The sequence below is a fragment of the Vanessa tameamea genome, chromosome 13, assembly GCF_037043105.1.
Source record: "Vanessa tameamea isolate UH-Manoa-2023 chromosome 13, ilVanTame1 primary haplotype, whole genome shotgun sequence".
Classification (NCBI taxonomy): Eukaryota; Metazoa; Arthropoda; class Insecta; order Lepidoptera; family Nymphalidae; genus Vanessa; species Vanessa tameamea.
This window is the reverse complement of record NC_087321.1, coordinates 12,211,450-12,225,301: the sequence shown is the minus strand read 5'-3', so window position 1 is coordinate 12,225,301 and position 13,852 is coordinate 12,211,450. Positions and strand designations below refer to the sequence as shown.

The 13,852-nt window shown below is 33.3% G+C and overlaps 1 protein-coding gene across 2 annotated transcripts in view; it reads left to right on the top strand.

Annotated features, from left to right (window-relative positions):
- Nucleotides 1-244: 244 nt before the first annotated feature.
- Nucleotides 245-13,852, top strand: part of LOC113399608 (protein real-time) — a 70,465-nt gene continuing 56,857 nt past the window's right edge. For both annotated transcript variants that reach the window (XM_064216739.1, XM_064216738.1), the window contains exon 1: nt 245-586. In XM_064216739.1, coding sequence (XP_064072809.1) covers nt 524-586 — 63 coding nt within the window. In that variant the 5' untranslated portion in view covers nt 245-523. The remainder of the gene's footprint in view (nt 587-13,852) is intronic.

Below are 13,852 nucleotides of genomic sequence, written 5' to 3'. Positions count from 1 at the left end.
ATTGTGCATATTAATAAACAAATTTAGTATTTTTTATGCCTAATAATATTTTATTTTAAATTTATAAGTTACATAATTTGTATTTTTAAGTGACACTTAACACTTTTTTTTAATTTTCTTCATATTAAATTGAGTACACCATTTTTATTAAAAAAAAACTTTTACTGTACTAAAAAATAATAAAATAGTATATTTTTAATAATAGCAACTATATCGAATAACTATCAAACATAACATGGCTTATTGCGAACTTCAGTGTGAATAATCAATCCATTTTATCGTACGTCGTTGTCGCTTGCTGCGACTCGCGCATTTTTGTCTTTATTTGACATTCGTTTACTCGTTTATTTTTGTGTCATGTTTATTAGAGTGAAGGGGATTTATGTAGAAATTATTTAGGGGAACTTGCGTACAAGTTATCTCTCACGTCTCTGGTACACAATGACCGTAGTGTAAAAAGCTTAAATAACTGGGATTTTGAATCCTTTTTTCGGTAAAGGACATTTAGTGCTCAACTCCAATCATGGTCCAGGAATACGTATCACCCGTAAGGGTGCACAAATACTCGTTTGAGATGGTGATGGCTGTAAGTAAAATGTACTTTCGTTTAATTACTTGAGTTGTAAAGTTGTTGTCATTTTTGCTCCAGATGCATAATAATTTGAACGGTCAATATTGTTTTATGCTTTTTTTATATTAATATGTATTATTAGAATTCATAATTTTTTGAAATATGATTGTTTAATATGAATATTATTTTACTCAAAGCATAATAAGAAAAATATTAGTTAATAATTTTATTTGAAACTATTTATATTCAGTATGAATAATACATGAGCCTCTGTGGGTACATTATACTAATACAAACAGGAAACTAAAGAAAGGTCAAAAGAATTTATCAAGTGGTTTTTTTTGATAACAAAGTAACATTTATTGTTGTACAGATTAAATATTGTTTTTAATTTGGAAATTATTAAATTATGATGCCTTTATTTATTTTAATTTATGTAGCATAAAAAATATAAATTACTTGATACTTAAATCTTGTTATCTTTGTTCACTCGTAAAGTTCTATTAATTATACTTATTTTAAATTTTATTTTGTCTTATAAATCGACAGATTTTAATAGTGTCAAAACATTGTTCATAAAACACTGAAGGACAAATCATGCAAAGAAAAAAAAGGCTCATTAAATTTACAATAAGACAAAGTTTTTTTTTATTCTTATGTCGAAAATAAACCCTATGTGGATAACATGAGGATTAGAATTGCTTGTATTTTTGTAGTTTTAAAACATTACTATCATAGGAAGGTTTTTTAATTACTAGACAACAAGTATGTTTCTATTTTGAAGGCTTGCACAATGTAATTTCATATTTTCAGTCATGTTATAAAAATGTTTTGCAAGTGTTTTTTTGTTTTGTCTAGTCGGAATACAAAAATATTGATTTCATTATATCCCTGGTCATATTTTAAATGATAAAGATACATTTTTCTTAATATTTTTTCTTTAATTTATTAGAAAATATAGACAATTAAAAAAAAAAAAACTCAAAAATACAATTAAATGGCTAAATGGTGCTGATAAACAATATGGAGATGTTTGTTAAAAGTTTGAATTTAGAATAAACAAAGAAAAAATATAATTACTTGGTGGTAAGCCTTTGTGCAAGTCTGCCTGTTTTGGTACAACCTACATCCATATATTCTACCTGATATGACATAAAGTGAAAGTCAAAATCAAAAATCTGTATTCAATATTAAATAAGAAGTATTTACACTTGTTTATTGATAGTCAAAAATCTACCACCGGTAAGGAATTTAACACTTCGGACCTGAGAAGAACCGGCGAAAGATACTCAGTGGGTTTTTTTTTTTTCCATTTTGCATGTACAATAATAATTATATTTTAGTTATTTGAAACAGCCTGGAGGCGATCATTTAATTTCCAAGGTGAGCAGTCAACTAAAAAGTCATTAGTGTTGTAATATCCCTTAGCACACAAACACTCTTTAACGATTCTTGTGAATTTTATAATTGAATAATTTTGATCGTTTTCTGGGATCCTGTTGTAAAAACGAATACATTGCCCCAAAAAAGAGTTACTAACCCTGTGTAATCGGGTACTTGGAGTAACAAGTTTATTCTTGTTCCTAGTGTTAATAGAATGTACGTCACAATTTCTGGGAAAATCATTTATGTTTTTGCGTACATACATAACATTATCAAAAACAAATTGAGAAGCGACAGTCATTATTTTAATTTCTTTTCAATTTACCTCTTAACGAATCTTTTTCAAGGCGAGCCGTATCCACATTCAAAAGTCTAATTTTTTTTACCACATAAAAAAAAAATGTTTTTACATTTATCTTGCAAGGAGTTTTTCATTAAATTTCCAAACTTTATTCATGCACAAAGGGAAGCCTGATAGCTCAATATTATTAATCCTTTCATATTTTTACGTTCAAATCAATTTCTATACCATATTTGGAATATCAGGCTTCATATAACAATCCAGCTTGTTTTAGTACAAACATACAAACTTTATCATTTATATTAGTAAGGTTTGTAATATGGTAATAGGTAATTTTATATTAATTAAGTAAGTGGAGACTGGAGAGCACGTTCATGAATAGACACAACTTTAGCACTGCATACCAAATATATAACATAATATTTAAAAAAAGAAAGAAGCCTTTATTGCATACAAACATATAAAAAGATAAATGAATTACACATAAATTTATTCTAGTTAGCTTATATAAAAGTGGCGCCATTAATACATGATTTAATATAAAACATAAGTAAAGAATCAGGATAGTAAAAAAGGCTTCTAGTAGATAGGGCTTTATGCAAGCCTGCCTGGGTATGTACCACCCACTCATCAGATATTCTACTACCAAATAGCAGCATTGTCGAGTTCTGGTTTGAAGGGTGAGTGAGCCAATGTAACTAAATGCAAAATGACATAACATCATAGTTTCCAAGGTTGAGGGGGCATTGGTAATGTTACAAATGGTTAATATTTCTTACAGTGCCATTGTCTATGGTGACCAGTTACCATCAGGTGGCCCATTTGCACATTTGTACATCATAAAATAAATGCTATACGTACATGCAGTACCGCAGCGGCAGAAAGAAAAGGTTAAAAAATAATTGGAATTAGAATATAAATCTAATGAACTTTAAATAATTATATTAATCAATTTATTTGCATAAGCGAATTAAATAATATCATCATCAAAACAAGCACCAATTAATCTTATTGTATACTATTAAGAAATATGCTTATATTTTTGCTGCCCACACACAAGTTTTTTTTTAATTTAATATATAAACAAAGTTATCACAACTTAAACATGTATAATTTTTATTAAAAACAAAAATCTCTCGATAACGCTTGTATTTTATTTATCTCGTACCACGTGGGTTTTCCCACTGCACACCAAACCGGTTCCGGTTCATATAAAATAAATGCTTGTTATTTCTAATAAAAGATATCATAATCCAATGTATATTTCTCGTAGCATTTCGAAATGAACAGTCGCTAGCTGAACGGACGCATGTTTCAAAATCATATCACATATCTTATATTATATGGATGGAGCCGTTGTAAACCAGTCTCAACTGGTACAAACTAGATATTCTCTCTTGCATTAGTAGTCAAAATTGAATTCACCGCTTAAAAGAACGAGGTTCGAAACATCAGCGCCAGGTATTCCGATTATAGCTGTGGCAGCAATGTTCTCAAATCGTGGAGATACGACAAATGGTGATTTTTAGCGGTTAACGCGCAAAGTTGTCTGTTTGGGATTGAATTGGGCTAGGTTTAGCCGGCCATAGTCAGAGACTTTGTTTAACAAAGACTCGATTTAAGACACAAGTTTGTTCCGGTTTTTGTTGACGTTTTCCCGAGGAATATACCGGCGAAACGACCCCGACGAAAACCGAACTGGCGGTCGCTAATCAGCTGGTGCTCCTCTAGGCAGGAGCTGGCAGTTTATAATGGACTCCATTATCTTGGAGAACAAGAAGCCGACGGCTATAGGCCTATAATTGAATGAGTATGAGCGGTTGCCTTTTTAGTGAGCGGGTCCATCAAAGTAGTCTTCCAGGAGTTCAGGACGACGCCTGATGCGTGCAGCAATCCTTGCTGGAAAAAACCGGTGGCAACCCGGGACATGACCGTAGCACGTTGATCTCATCCTCGTCCTCGGACCTCGTCCATTCGAAGACTAGACCTGCGCTCTTTCTTGATTAATTCTCCTCTCAGTATTTCAAAGGCTGAATACTGACGGATAGATCTCTTACTAGGATAACTACGCATTTCTCCATTAATTTCATCATCTTTTCATTTTTCAGTTTATCGTGTACTATAACATTTTTCGAGGGTGATGATTATAATCAGACACACTAATTTTATTATCAAATAGTTTATTTCAATCACAATCACAACACCACAGAAATAACTTCACATTCATTGCATAATTAGATCACATATATTATGAATACGAATCATAAAATGTTTTACACTAGTAACTGATAAATACGTGATTAGCACGTGATAATAGCGTCGAAGCTAACGCTTGCTTCCAGCTGCATGGCGACGAACTACCTTCAAACTATGTTTGAGGCCCTTTTTATACTATTTATGTTAATTGGAAAAATGTGGGTACATTGTCTTCTTCAATCTTACAAAAGAGTTACAATACTAACTCTATTTATACTAATATCATAAATACGAAAGTATCTCGGTCTGTCTGTCTGCATGTCTGTTACGCTTTCACGGCTAAACCACTGACCCGAATTTTATGAAATTTGGCTGGAAACAGTTGTATATTTTTTTATATCTCTAACTTAAGACCAACTCAACACTATATTGAATTAAAAAAAACATCTACTCAGTGGACGGTATTATTCATCGTTATAATAGGAACGTGACTGGTTATAAGGGTTTGAAACGTATGAATAAGATCTGCAATACTTCTTACATATTCATTCAAAACTATTTAACAAAATGATTAATGACATCATAATACTGCAACTATAAAATTATAGGTGGCCGTACCGTGTGATTGCAGAAATGCAAGTACATCGATTACAGTTACTTCGATGTGGTGTGCTGTTGATATCGTTTATAACGTGAATGTACGTTAATCAGATTTAATTTTATCGTTAAGCGGGAAACGTACGGATGCCACGATAGTCACATAATGGTTAGAACAACTATTAGTACCAAATTTATTTATTTATTGAATTTACTTGTTTCTACAAAACTAAGTTGATGTTCAGCATTTCTTGGTGGTATGGCTTTGTGCAAGCCCACCTGGGTGCTCACTCATCATCTATTCTACTGCCATGCAGGAATCAGGTGGTCCATTTGCTTAACAATTTTATAATAAAATATACTTTTTTTTTGAGAAATAAATTTGACTAATCAGGTTACTTAAATTAGTTACGTAAAAAAAACTTCTTAAAACTATTACATAATAATACTATACAATTATATGACTATCTACTGTTAAATAATAATAATATATTATTTATGTTGATGTACTATGCAAATTTGCGCTAACCTCGATATATATCTGCTTTTCTCGCTAACAGTAGATTCCAAGTATTCCGAAGATTCACCCCAAGTCTAAACATACCGAGCCACATATTTCACTTCCTTGACGTTCGTCGGAATTAGTAAATTCTAGAACAGCTAAGTTATAAATTTGTTGTAACAGGTCTGGTGAACCGAGCTACGCAGGTTACTATTTTGAGTTATTTTTCTTACGTTGTCATAGCATTTATTACATTCACATCAAAATTGTGCTCTGTACATGAAACTGAGTTTCTTGCCGGATCTTCTCGGTAGAATCTTGTTTCCGAACCGGTGGTAGATTTACATTTAATTCAACACTAACATGACGATGTAAAAGTGCTTTCATGAGCCTACTTGAATAAAGAATATTTTGATTTTGATATAGTTTTATATGTTGAATAAATAAATTTCAGTTTTATATAATCTTGCGATTATTTTAAACCTTTATTAAAATTTACTTAAAGCTGACAGGCCAATTTGTCATCCTAGAACCCCGTCAACGCGACAACCCCGTTTAACATAATAGGATTATCTTATGAAAGATGTTTGCATAAATTAAAAAAAACAAGCTTCTATTTTTTATCTACTCTAACGTCAGTAATAGACTGTAAACGTCCCATTAGTGGACAAGGACTTCTCCTTTGGGGTCGGAGCTTGTTATAACATGTTACTTCAAAGTGGGTTAGTGGATATATGTACTCGTGGTAGAGTTTCATCCGACAAACAGATGTTTATTCACGATAGTTTCTTTCGCAGTCGTACACATGATGAATTTTATACACAAATGAAGCTTTTGTAATAATTAAGGTAATTATATTTATATAGTGTAACAGCTTGTAAATGTCCCACTATTGGATAGTGGACGAGGGCCTCTCCTTTGAGGAGAAGGATTGGAGCTCCAATCCTTCTTTCTCCAATATTTCATACATACATGTGACATAATTTCGTTGAAATTAGACACATGCCGGTTTCTTCGCGATATTTTCCTTCACCACTGAGCACGAGATGATTTACATTTAAAGTACATAAAAGCACATGAAAATTCAGTGGTGCTTGCCTGGGTTTGAAGCCGCAATCATCGGTTAAGATAATTAAAAGTACTAAAATTATATAAGTAAATACATACGAGCCTATGTAGTTCACCTTTCAAACAACAAAGAAGTTATTTTAATTTCGAGTCTACAGTATATTCATGGGTTCATCGACCTTAGCTTCTACGTCTTTATTTGTTTTACCCAAATTAAATAGACATAGTATATATGTTACATAAGACAAAACAAAAGTTAAACACATATGTAGTGTAAGCTAAAATTTAAAATTATTAAGTAGTATTTAAATTTATAAAACAATTCACGAATACACAAAGTCACACTTAATTCATTATGTGGTCATTAACCTCATAACCAGTTGAGTGCTTGTTGATGATACAATCTGTTAAGGAAGATGTTGTTCTGACTAATTTATAGATGCACAAAGGTGTATGCAAAGACAAGTGCAATCTCTAATCCTTTACTCTAATACTTCAATGAAGAGCTAAATCTGACAAGGCAGAAAATAATTTAAACACAGTTACACAGCTCTACGGCTTTTTCCATCATCACTAACATTGTCAACTTACAGACTTCGGGCTGATATTACAAATATCACGACAGAATACTCCCAGTATATTTAACTCAGAACCTCGAGACCAGCAACCTTAAATGCTAGCCAATAAACAAACGAGGCAGTGTAAACATATGCATGATTGGTTTTATTAGTAGACAATCAGGACGAATGCGTATCGCGTCCTTCTCTCGTCATCTGATGGTACACTTCCTCAATTTTCACTGTCGAGCATTTGTTCCATACATAATTTGCCAGAACGTATGCCGTAAGTGCACAATTACCGACGTGATAAGAATTGGTTCACGCAAAGCTACGTGATATCGTTGGAAATTGGCAAAACATATTTCGTCAATTGTATATTTCTTAATTGTCAAGCGTATGTTACTTTTGCGTTCCGTATCGTGACAACGATGACATAACTATTTGGTTGACATATTGTATTCGTTTCGAATATTAAAATTGACATGAGACACGGGTCATCCCTCGGTGTCTTTGCTCGAGAACGTTGTTCGGATGTGAATTGTATCCTGGTTTAAAGCTGCAAGGCTCAGTGGATTTTAAAAATCTCTGTGATTTTTCTCGTCATTGACTTGTGTTTATCATTATTAATCTTGTGAAGTGAAGAGAATCATCGTGAAGTAAGCTGCATATGTTGGATGAATTTCAAATCCTTTAGATGTAGACTGGAGCAGCGTATCCAACCCTTCCCCTTAAGAGGACAGGAGGCCTTGGCTCAAGCGAGACATAACGACCTGTTACTTTACTTTTTTATACAAGAACAGAAATACATGCTTGTCACGTCTATAGTCTATATTCGAAGCGGATGAAACTATAAAACAGCTACTAATATAATAACTATAATAATAAAAAAAACGTTTTTGAAATACGCTGCATCTTCTGGTATACGTTATATGTATATTGGTTTACTTTTTTTCAGTTAGACATTACAAAAAAACGTCTCCCACCACCAACATTGGGAATTACGTTTCTATATCCCTCCTGCCTGTATTTACAATGGCTTATTCACCCTTCAAACCTGGAACACAACAATACTGAGTATTGCTGTTTGGCGGTAGAATATCTGATAAGTGACTGGTACCCAGTTGGGCTTGCACAGAGCCCTACCACCAAGTAAATTATGAATATCCAAAAGTTAAAGTTATCCAAAAGTTTGACTCTGACTCTGAAAATCAATGTATTCTTCCCAGGATTAGATATTTGTATTTTAAAATAAATAAAGTTTAAAAAATAACGGTGGTAGTTTTTACACTGAATTTATAAAATAAAGATCAAAAGTGCTCGTAAAGTGATTGATTTACATATATTTCGTTTGGATTTGAATTGTAAAATTATTTAAAACAGTACAACACATGCAATAGTCGCTTGGCGGTTGAATATCTGGAACATGTCCAAAATCAAATCAATCAAAATATGCTTTATTCAAGTAGGCTTTCGCGAGCACTTTTGAATCCATATTTTAGATGATTAAATTAACAGCTACCAGTTTGAAATGTAGATTCTAGGCAAGAACCGGCAAGTCAGTAGTTCTTTTTTCCGACAATCACTTACATAGATTTAAAAATACAATATTTGCAATATTACTTATCCGACATGGAAATCAACGAGTACTAACTCCACACATTTTTATCATCTCCATTCCTATATCGAGTATATACAGACGCCTTATTTAATAAGTTGGTAAATTATATGTTATTCGCGTAATTCATTTTTGTCCACAAAATACGGTTTAGTATTAACTTTCAGTTTTATAAAGAGGCTTTCTTGTGAATACAATTTTTCGCCGATAGAGCCAATGAGTCATATTATCTATATGGCTCAGTTTATAACCAAAGATGGACTACTGAGTCCATCTGAGTATTTATAATTATTCTCATGTCCAGCGGTTATCTGTGTATAGTATGTTGTAGTACAAAAGTGTGTGTATGAACACGACTTCACTCCCTTGGCAAATTCGACTTGTGTATTTCGTGTTCGTGCAGCGTAGCGAATATGGTTTATCGAATGATACCGGTTCTACCAAAACTCGTTGAACGACTTGTCTCAAAGTGTTTTACATTGAGTTAAAAAGTTAGATTTAATTCACTACAGCTCGAAGGTTCCTCGTTGCAATATGTATGGTAGTTAATGATTATGGAAAAATCCGTTTAAAAACTAATTACTAGTTACCGTTTCAATTGCACCCATTTACGACATACGACGGCGTTTTTAAACCATTTCGTTGGCTAAGGTAACTATGTGTGCAACCTATCGACAAATTCAAATATTTGTTTTTGCAATTCGAACGCGAAGCGGCGATATATTGCTCTATTATTTTATGTTTTTGCTTTAACTATCCACAATTAAGTGTAAACCGTTGCATTGGACGTATGAATGGTCTCCGTTCACTCGGTATTCATTATTTTACAATCAGGTTCGATCAGGGTCTGCATAAAAAGAGATTATTTTATGCAATATATCTTTCAACTCTATTGGTACGCTGCTTAACTCCCAGTTGTCATGATTTTTGTGATCTTCAACAATCATCGTCATAAACCTTCCCTTTGAGAATCTGTTCGGTAATTTTTAGTTTATCGCGTTTAGGAAGACAGATAGGTGGATGCGGTGTGGGACTAAGCTTAACAATATATAGTTATATTATTTTGTGCTTGGATTTTATAATATTCTTAATTTTTTTACTTTGTCATTAACCTAAAATAAAATTGGATATTTAAGTTAAATTCCATTTATTTGATCGTTCCAGCACCACCAAGCCGTATAAAAGTCTTGTGGTTTCTTAAAGTTGCTGCTACCACATCGTCACGGACAATCAGTCCGTTATATGATACATTCCGCTCAATACGTGTGTGTAATTAATAAATCTGTAAACAAGTAATTTAATATGACATTAAAATTGTATGTTATGGAGTACTTTTGTCTTTGTTGTATGAAGTTTATATAATTTAGCTTTTGTCTCATTATGACATTAAACATTAAAAACGAAGCTATAACACAGTTGAGTATTAAGTGTCATTATTAAATATATAATTTTAAAAATAATAATTATGGCTTCGTTAAGCGTACGGACAAATGAGAATAGACGACCTCCGTGGTCGAGTAGTGTGTACACCTCTTTCATGGGTACGCCACTCCGAGGTCCCGGGTTCGATTCCCGGCCGAGTCGATGTAGAAAAAGTTCATTAGTTTTCTATGTTGTCTTGGGTCTGGGTGTATGTGGTACCGTCGTTACATATGATTTTCCATAACACAATTGCTTTAGCTACTTACATTGCTATCAGAGTAATGTATGTGATGTTGTCTAATATTTATTTATTAAAAAATGAGTCACCTGATGGTAAGCGGTCACCACGGTCCATTATCATTAGCGTTGTAAAACATTTTTACCATTTCTTACATAAACAATGCGCTACCAACCTTGGGAGCTGACGTTGCGTCCCTTGTGCTACTGGCTCACTAGAAGGGTTCTAACCGGAACACAACAAATACTAATTATTGCTACTGGGCGGTGTAATATATGGTGACAGAGTGAACTTAGGAGGGTTAGAACAAGCCATACAAGCTGGATTTTATTTGTGTATGCTTATAACATATAAATATTAATCGAATAACCGATCAATAATAGTTGCTACTGAGTTTCGCTCGGTTCTTTTCGATCTGAACTATAATTTTAATCTAATGTTTTTATTTATTTATCGTTCATGAGTCATATCATATGTTCCTTAAAGCAATGATAAATTAAAACAACCGATCGTAACGGCACAATACCCAGGGCCGGATTTAGAGGAGGGCAAGTAGGGTTTTTCCTCCAAGTAGGAGGAAGCGAGAAAAATATATATTAAAGAGGCCAATAGTTCAGATCGACATAGTAACCATATTTAAACATATGTACAATTTACCGTCGTCCTTTGTCGCGTGGTTCAAAAATTATTGCAGTTCGTCAGTTCTTTATTCTAGGTCTCCAAATCTTTAAATCCGGCTCTGATAATACCACGAGTCCTGTTATCAGTCGTCACGCGTCATGCTGGGGGCGTTAGCACCGTATATTGATACAAATAGTTGCCTTCCTTTTGTTTTAAAATGGCTAATGGTAGATATATGATATGATGGTAACGACTCAACTGATGGCTGTACACTGTAGAGGTTGTACAATGTTGACCGCGGTTTTGCTCGCGTTTTAGGTATTGGTAGTTAGGTTTTAGGCATAAAAAGATACCCTATGTCCTTAATTCGAGTTCAAGCTTGCTTCATACAAAATAACAATTAATTCGGTTCAGTGGTTTTTCCGTGAAAGAGCAACACACAGACAGAACTACTACTAAAGATTTGCTACGAAACTGATGTTAAAAATTTAATTATAAAAGTTGGTTATGTTACATATTTAGACTACATACATTTTACATTACATTAGCAGCCTGTAAATTTCCCCCTGCTGGGCTAAGGCCTCCTCTCCCTTGCATAGTTTTTTTTTAAGTCAGCAAAGGAGAAATAGTAAAGTGCTTTAATGTTAAATACTAAAGAAGTATTCGATCGATAGTACATAAGAGCCGAGATGGCCGGGTTCAACCACCACTGAATTTTCATGTGATTCATTTGTGTTTATAATTCATCTCGTGCTCGGTGGTGAAGGAAAAGATCGTGAGGAAAACTGCATGTGTCTAATTTCAACGAAATTCTGCCACATGTGTATTTCACCAAGCCGCATTGTAGCAGCGTGGTGGAATATGCTCAAAGGGAGTGGAGGCCTTGCCCAGTAGTGGGAAATTTACAGGCTGTTAATGTATGTGTTGAAAAAGTGCTTGTAAAAGCCTACTTGAATAAAAGTATATTTTGATTTTCTCCTTTTCATCAAATTCGGTACAGCGGTTTGGCCGTGAGAGCGTTACAGACAGACATACAGAGTTAAGTAACTAATATTAGTATAGATTATAATAAAACATTATCCTTAACTTAAAAAGCCTTTTTTTTAAGAATCCAGAATAATTCCATAGGTTATGTTATATCTCGACTAATGATGGTTAATTCGAGTTCAAAGTCGGTATAACATTTCATGAGCGAGATACGAAGTGAGTTTTATTGAATCGCACTGGTGATCACGTGCTCCGATGAGTCTAGATTAGCGTCGGTACGTGTCAGCTGATACGCGCGTGATCAAACGTTTAGCTGGGTTTTAATATTATTGTTATTTAAATGGATTTAGCGCGTAACATATATTGTACACAATGAATATTATTCATAAACGATATTTATTCTTTGATTTACAATAAAGCATTGTTTTTATTAATTTCCAAGTAAATAATAATATGTATGACACAGTTTAATTTAATTAAGAGTCGTTTTTTTTTAGAACAATTGTATAGAATTACATTGTTTTATTTTTTTATTATGGTTATTATGACGTCACTTGGTCATAGGGCTTTTGTGCAAGCCCTTCTGTTTAGGTATCACCCACTATCACATATGTACACTACCGCCAAACAGGAGTAGGCACTTAGTATTGTTGTGATCCGGTTTGAAGGGTGAGTGAGCCAGTTTAGCTACACGTACAAGGGACATGACATCTTAGCTCCAAAGGTTGGTGGCGCATTGGCGATGAATGGTTAACATTTCTAACAGCGCCAATGTCTATGGGCGGTGGTGACCATTTGCCCTCAATAAAAACACAAAAGGAAGACTAATTATTTACACATTTCTGCTTTTCGTGGATCGCAGCGTGATGTAATATAGTTTATAAACTATTTGTAAATATTTTTCCAATAAATGGGATAGCTATCTTGTAGATCCTGAGATTAGTGCGTTGAGACAAACTATTCAGCTTTATTTATAAGTATAGATTATGGATTTTTAATTTACTTATCGTTTCATGTAGATATTATACGGCAAGTTATACGGTGAAATATAACGACGTGCAACTGTTTACGTAATTGAAATCATTCAATGAGCGTATTTACAGTATAAGTTACTGCTAGTTCGGTCAAAATAGACGTTATAGTCATTTATAATTAGCATAGAGCTGAAAATTGGTACGATTCTTAGGTATTAGGTATATTATTACAAATTAAATAAGAAGGACCGCTTATCACAAATTTTCGTCTATTTCAAACGGACTACGTGCGCACTTCACGTGTCCGTTATAAAAACTATTTGAGGCCGGTCGTGACTATTTCCTGACCGGTGAACCGGTCCGGTACCGTCCGCTCCGGACCGGTTTTGATATAAATAATGGAAATTTGACTATTGTTTACGTATTAAGAAATGTTTTCTAAAACTGTTTTCGTTTTGAGTCATTTAATATTATGGATGTTTAAATTGAATACTCAATTCAACGTGTCCATTTAATAAGCAAAATATTTTATGCATACTCGCACGCGATTTAATATTCGCGTGTTAAAAACAATCTGATTTTATACACATTTGATATGGTGTGAGGATTTAAAACTCGACAAAAACATAGTGCGATTTGATTTCGCGGAATATTAGGTAATTTGTAATACGCATTATATGTTAGATTATGTATTCAAGAACATGTATATATATATGTAACTCAAGAAGATTTATTGATGTATGAATTAACAGGAAAAATATATCCACATTTTGAATCTACTCTATTTGTAAGTTATTATATAAAGAAACATTCACTT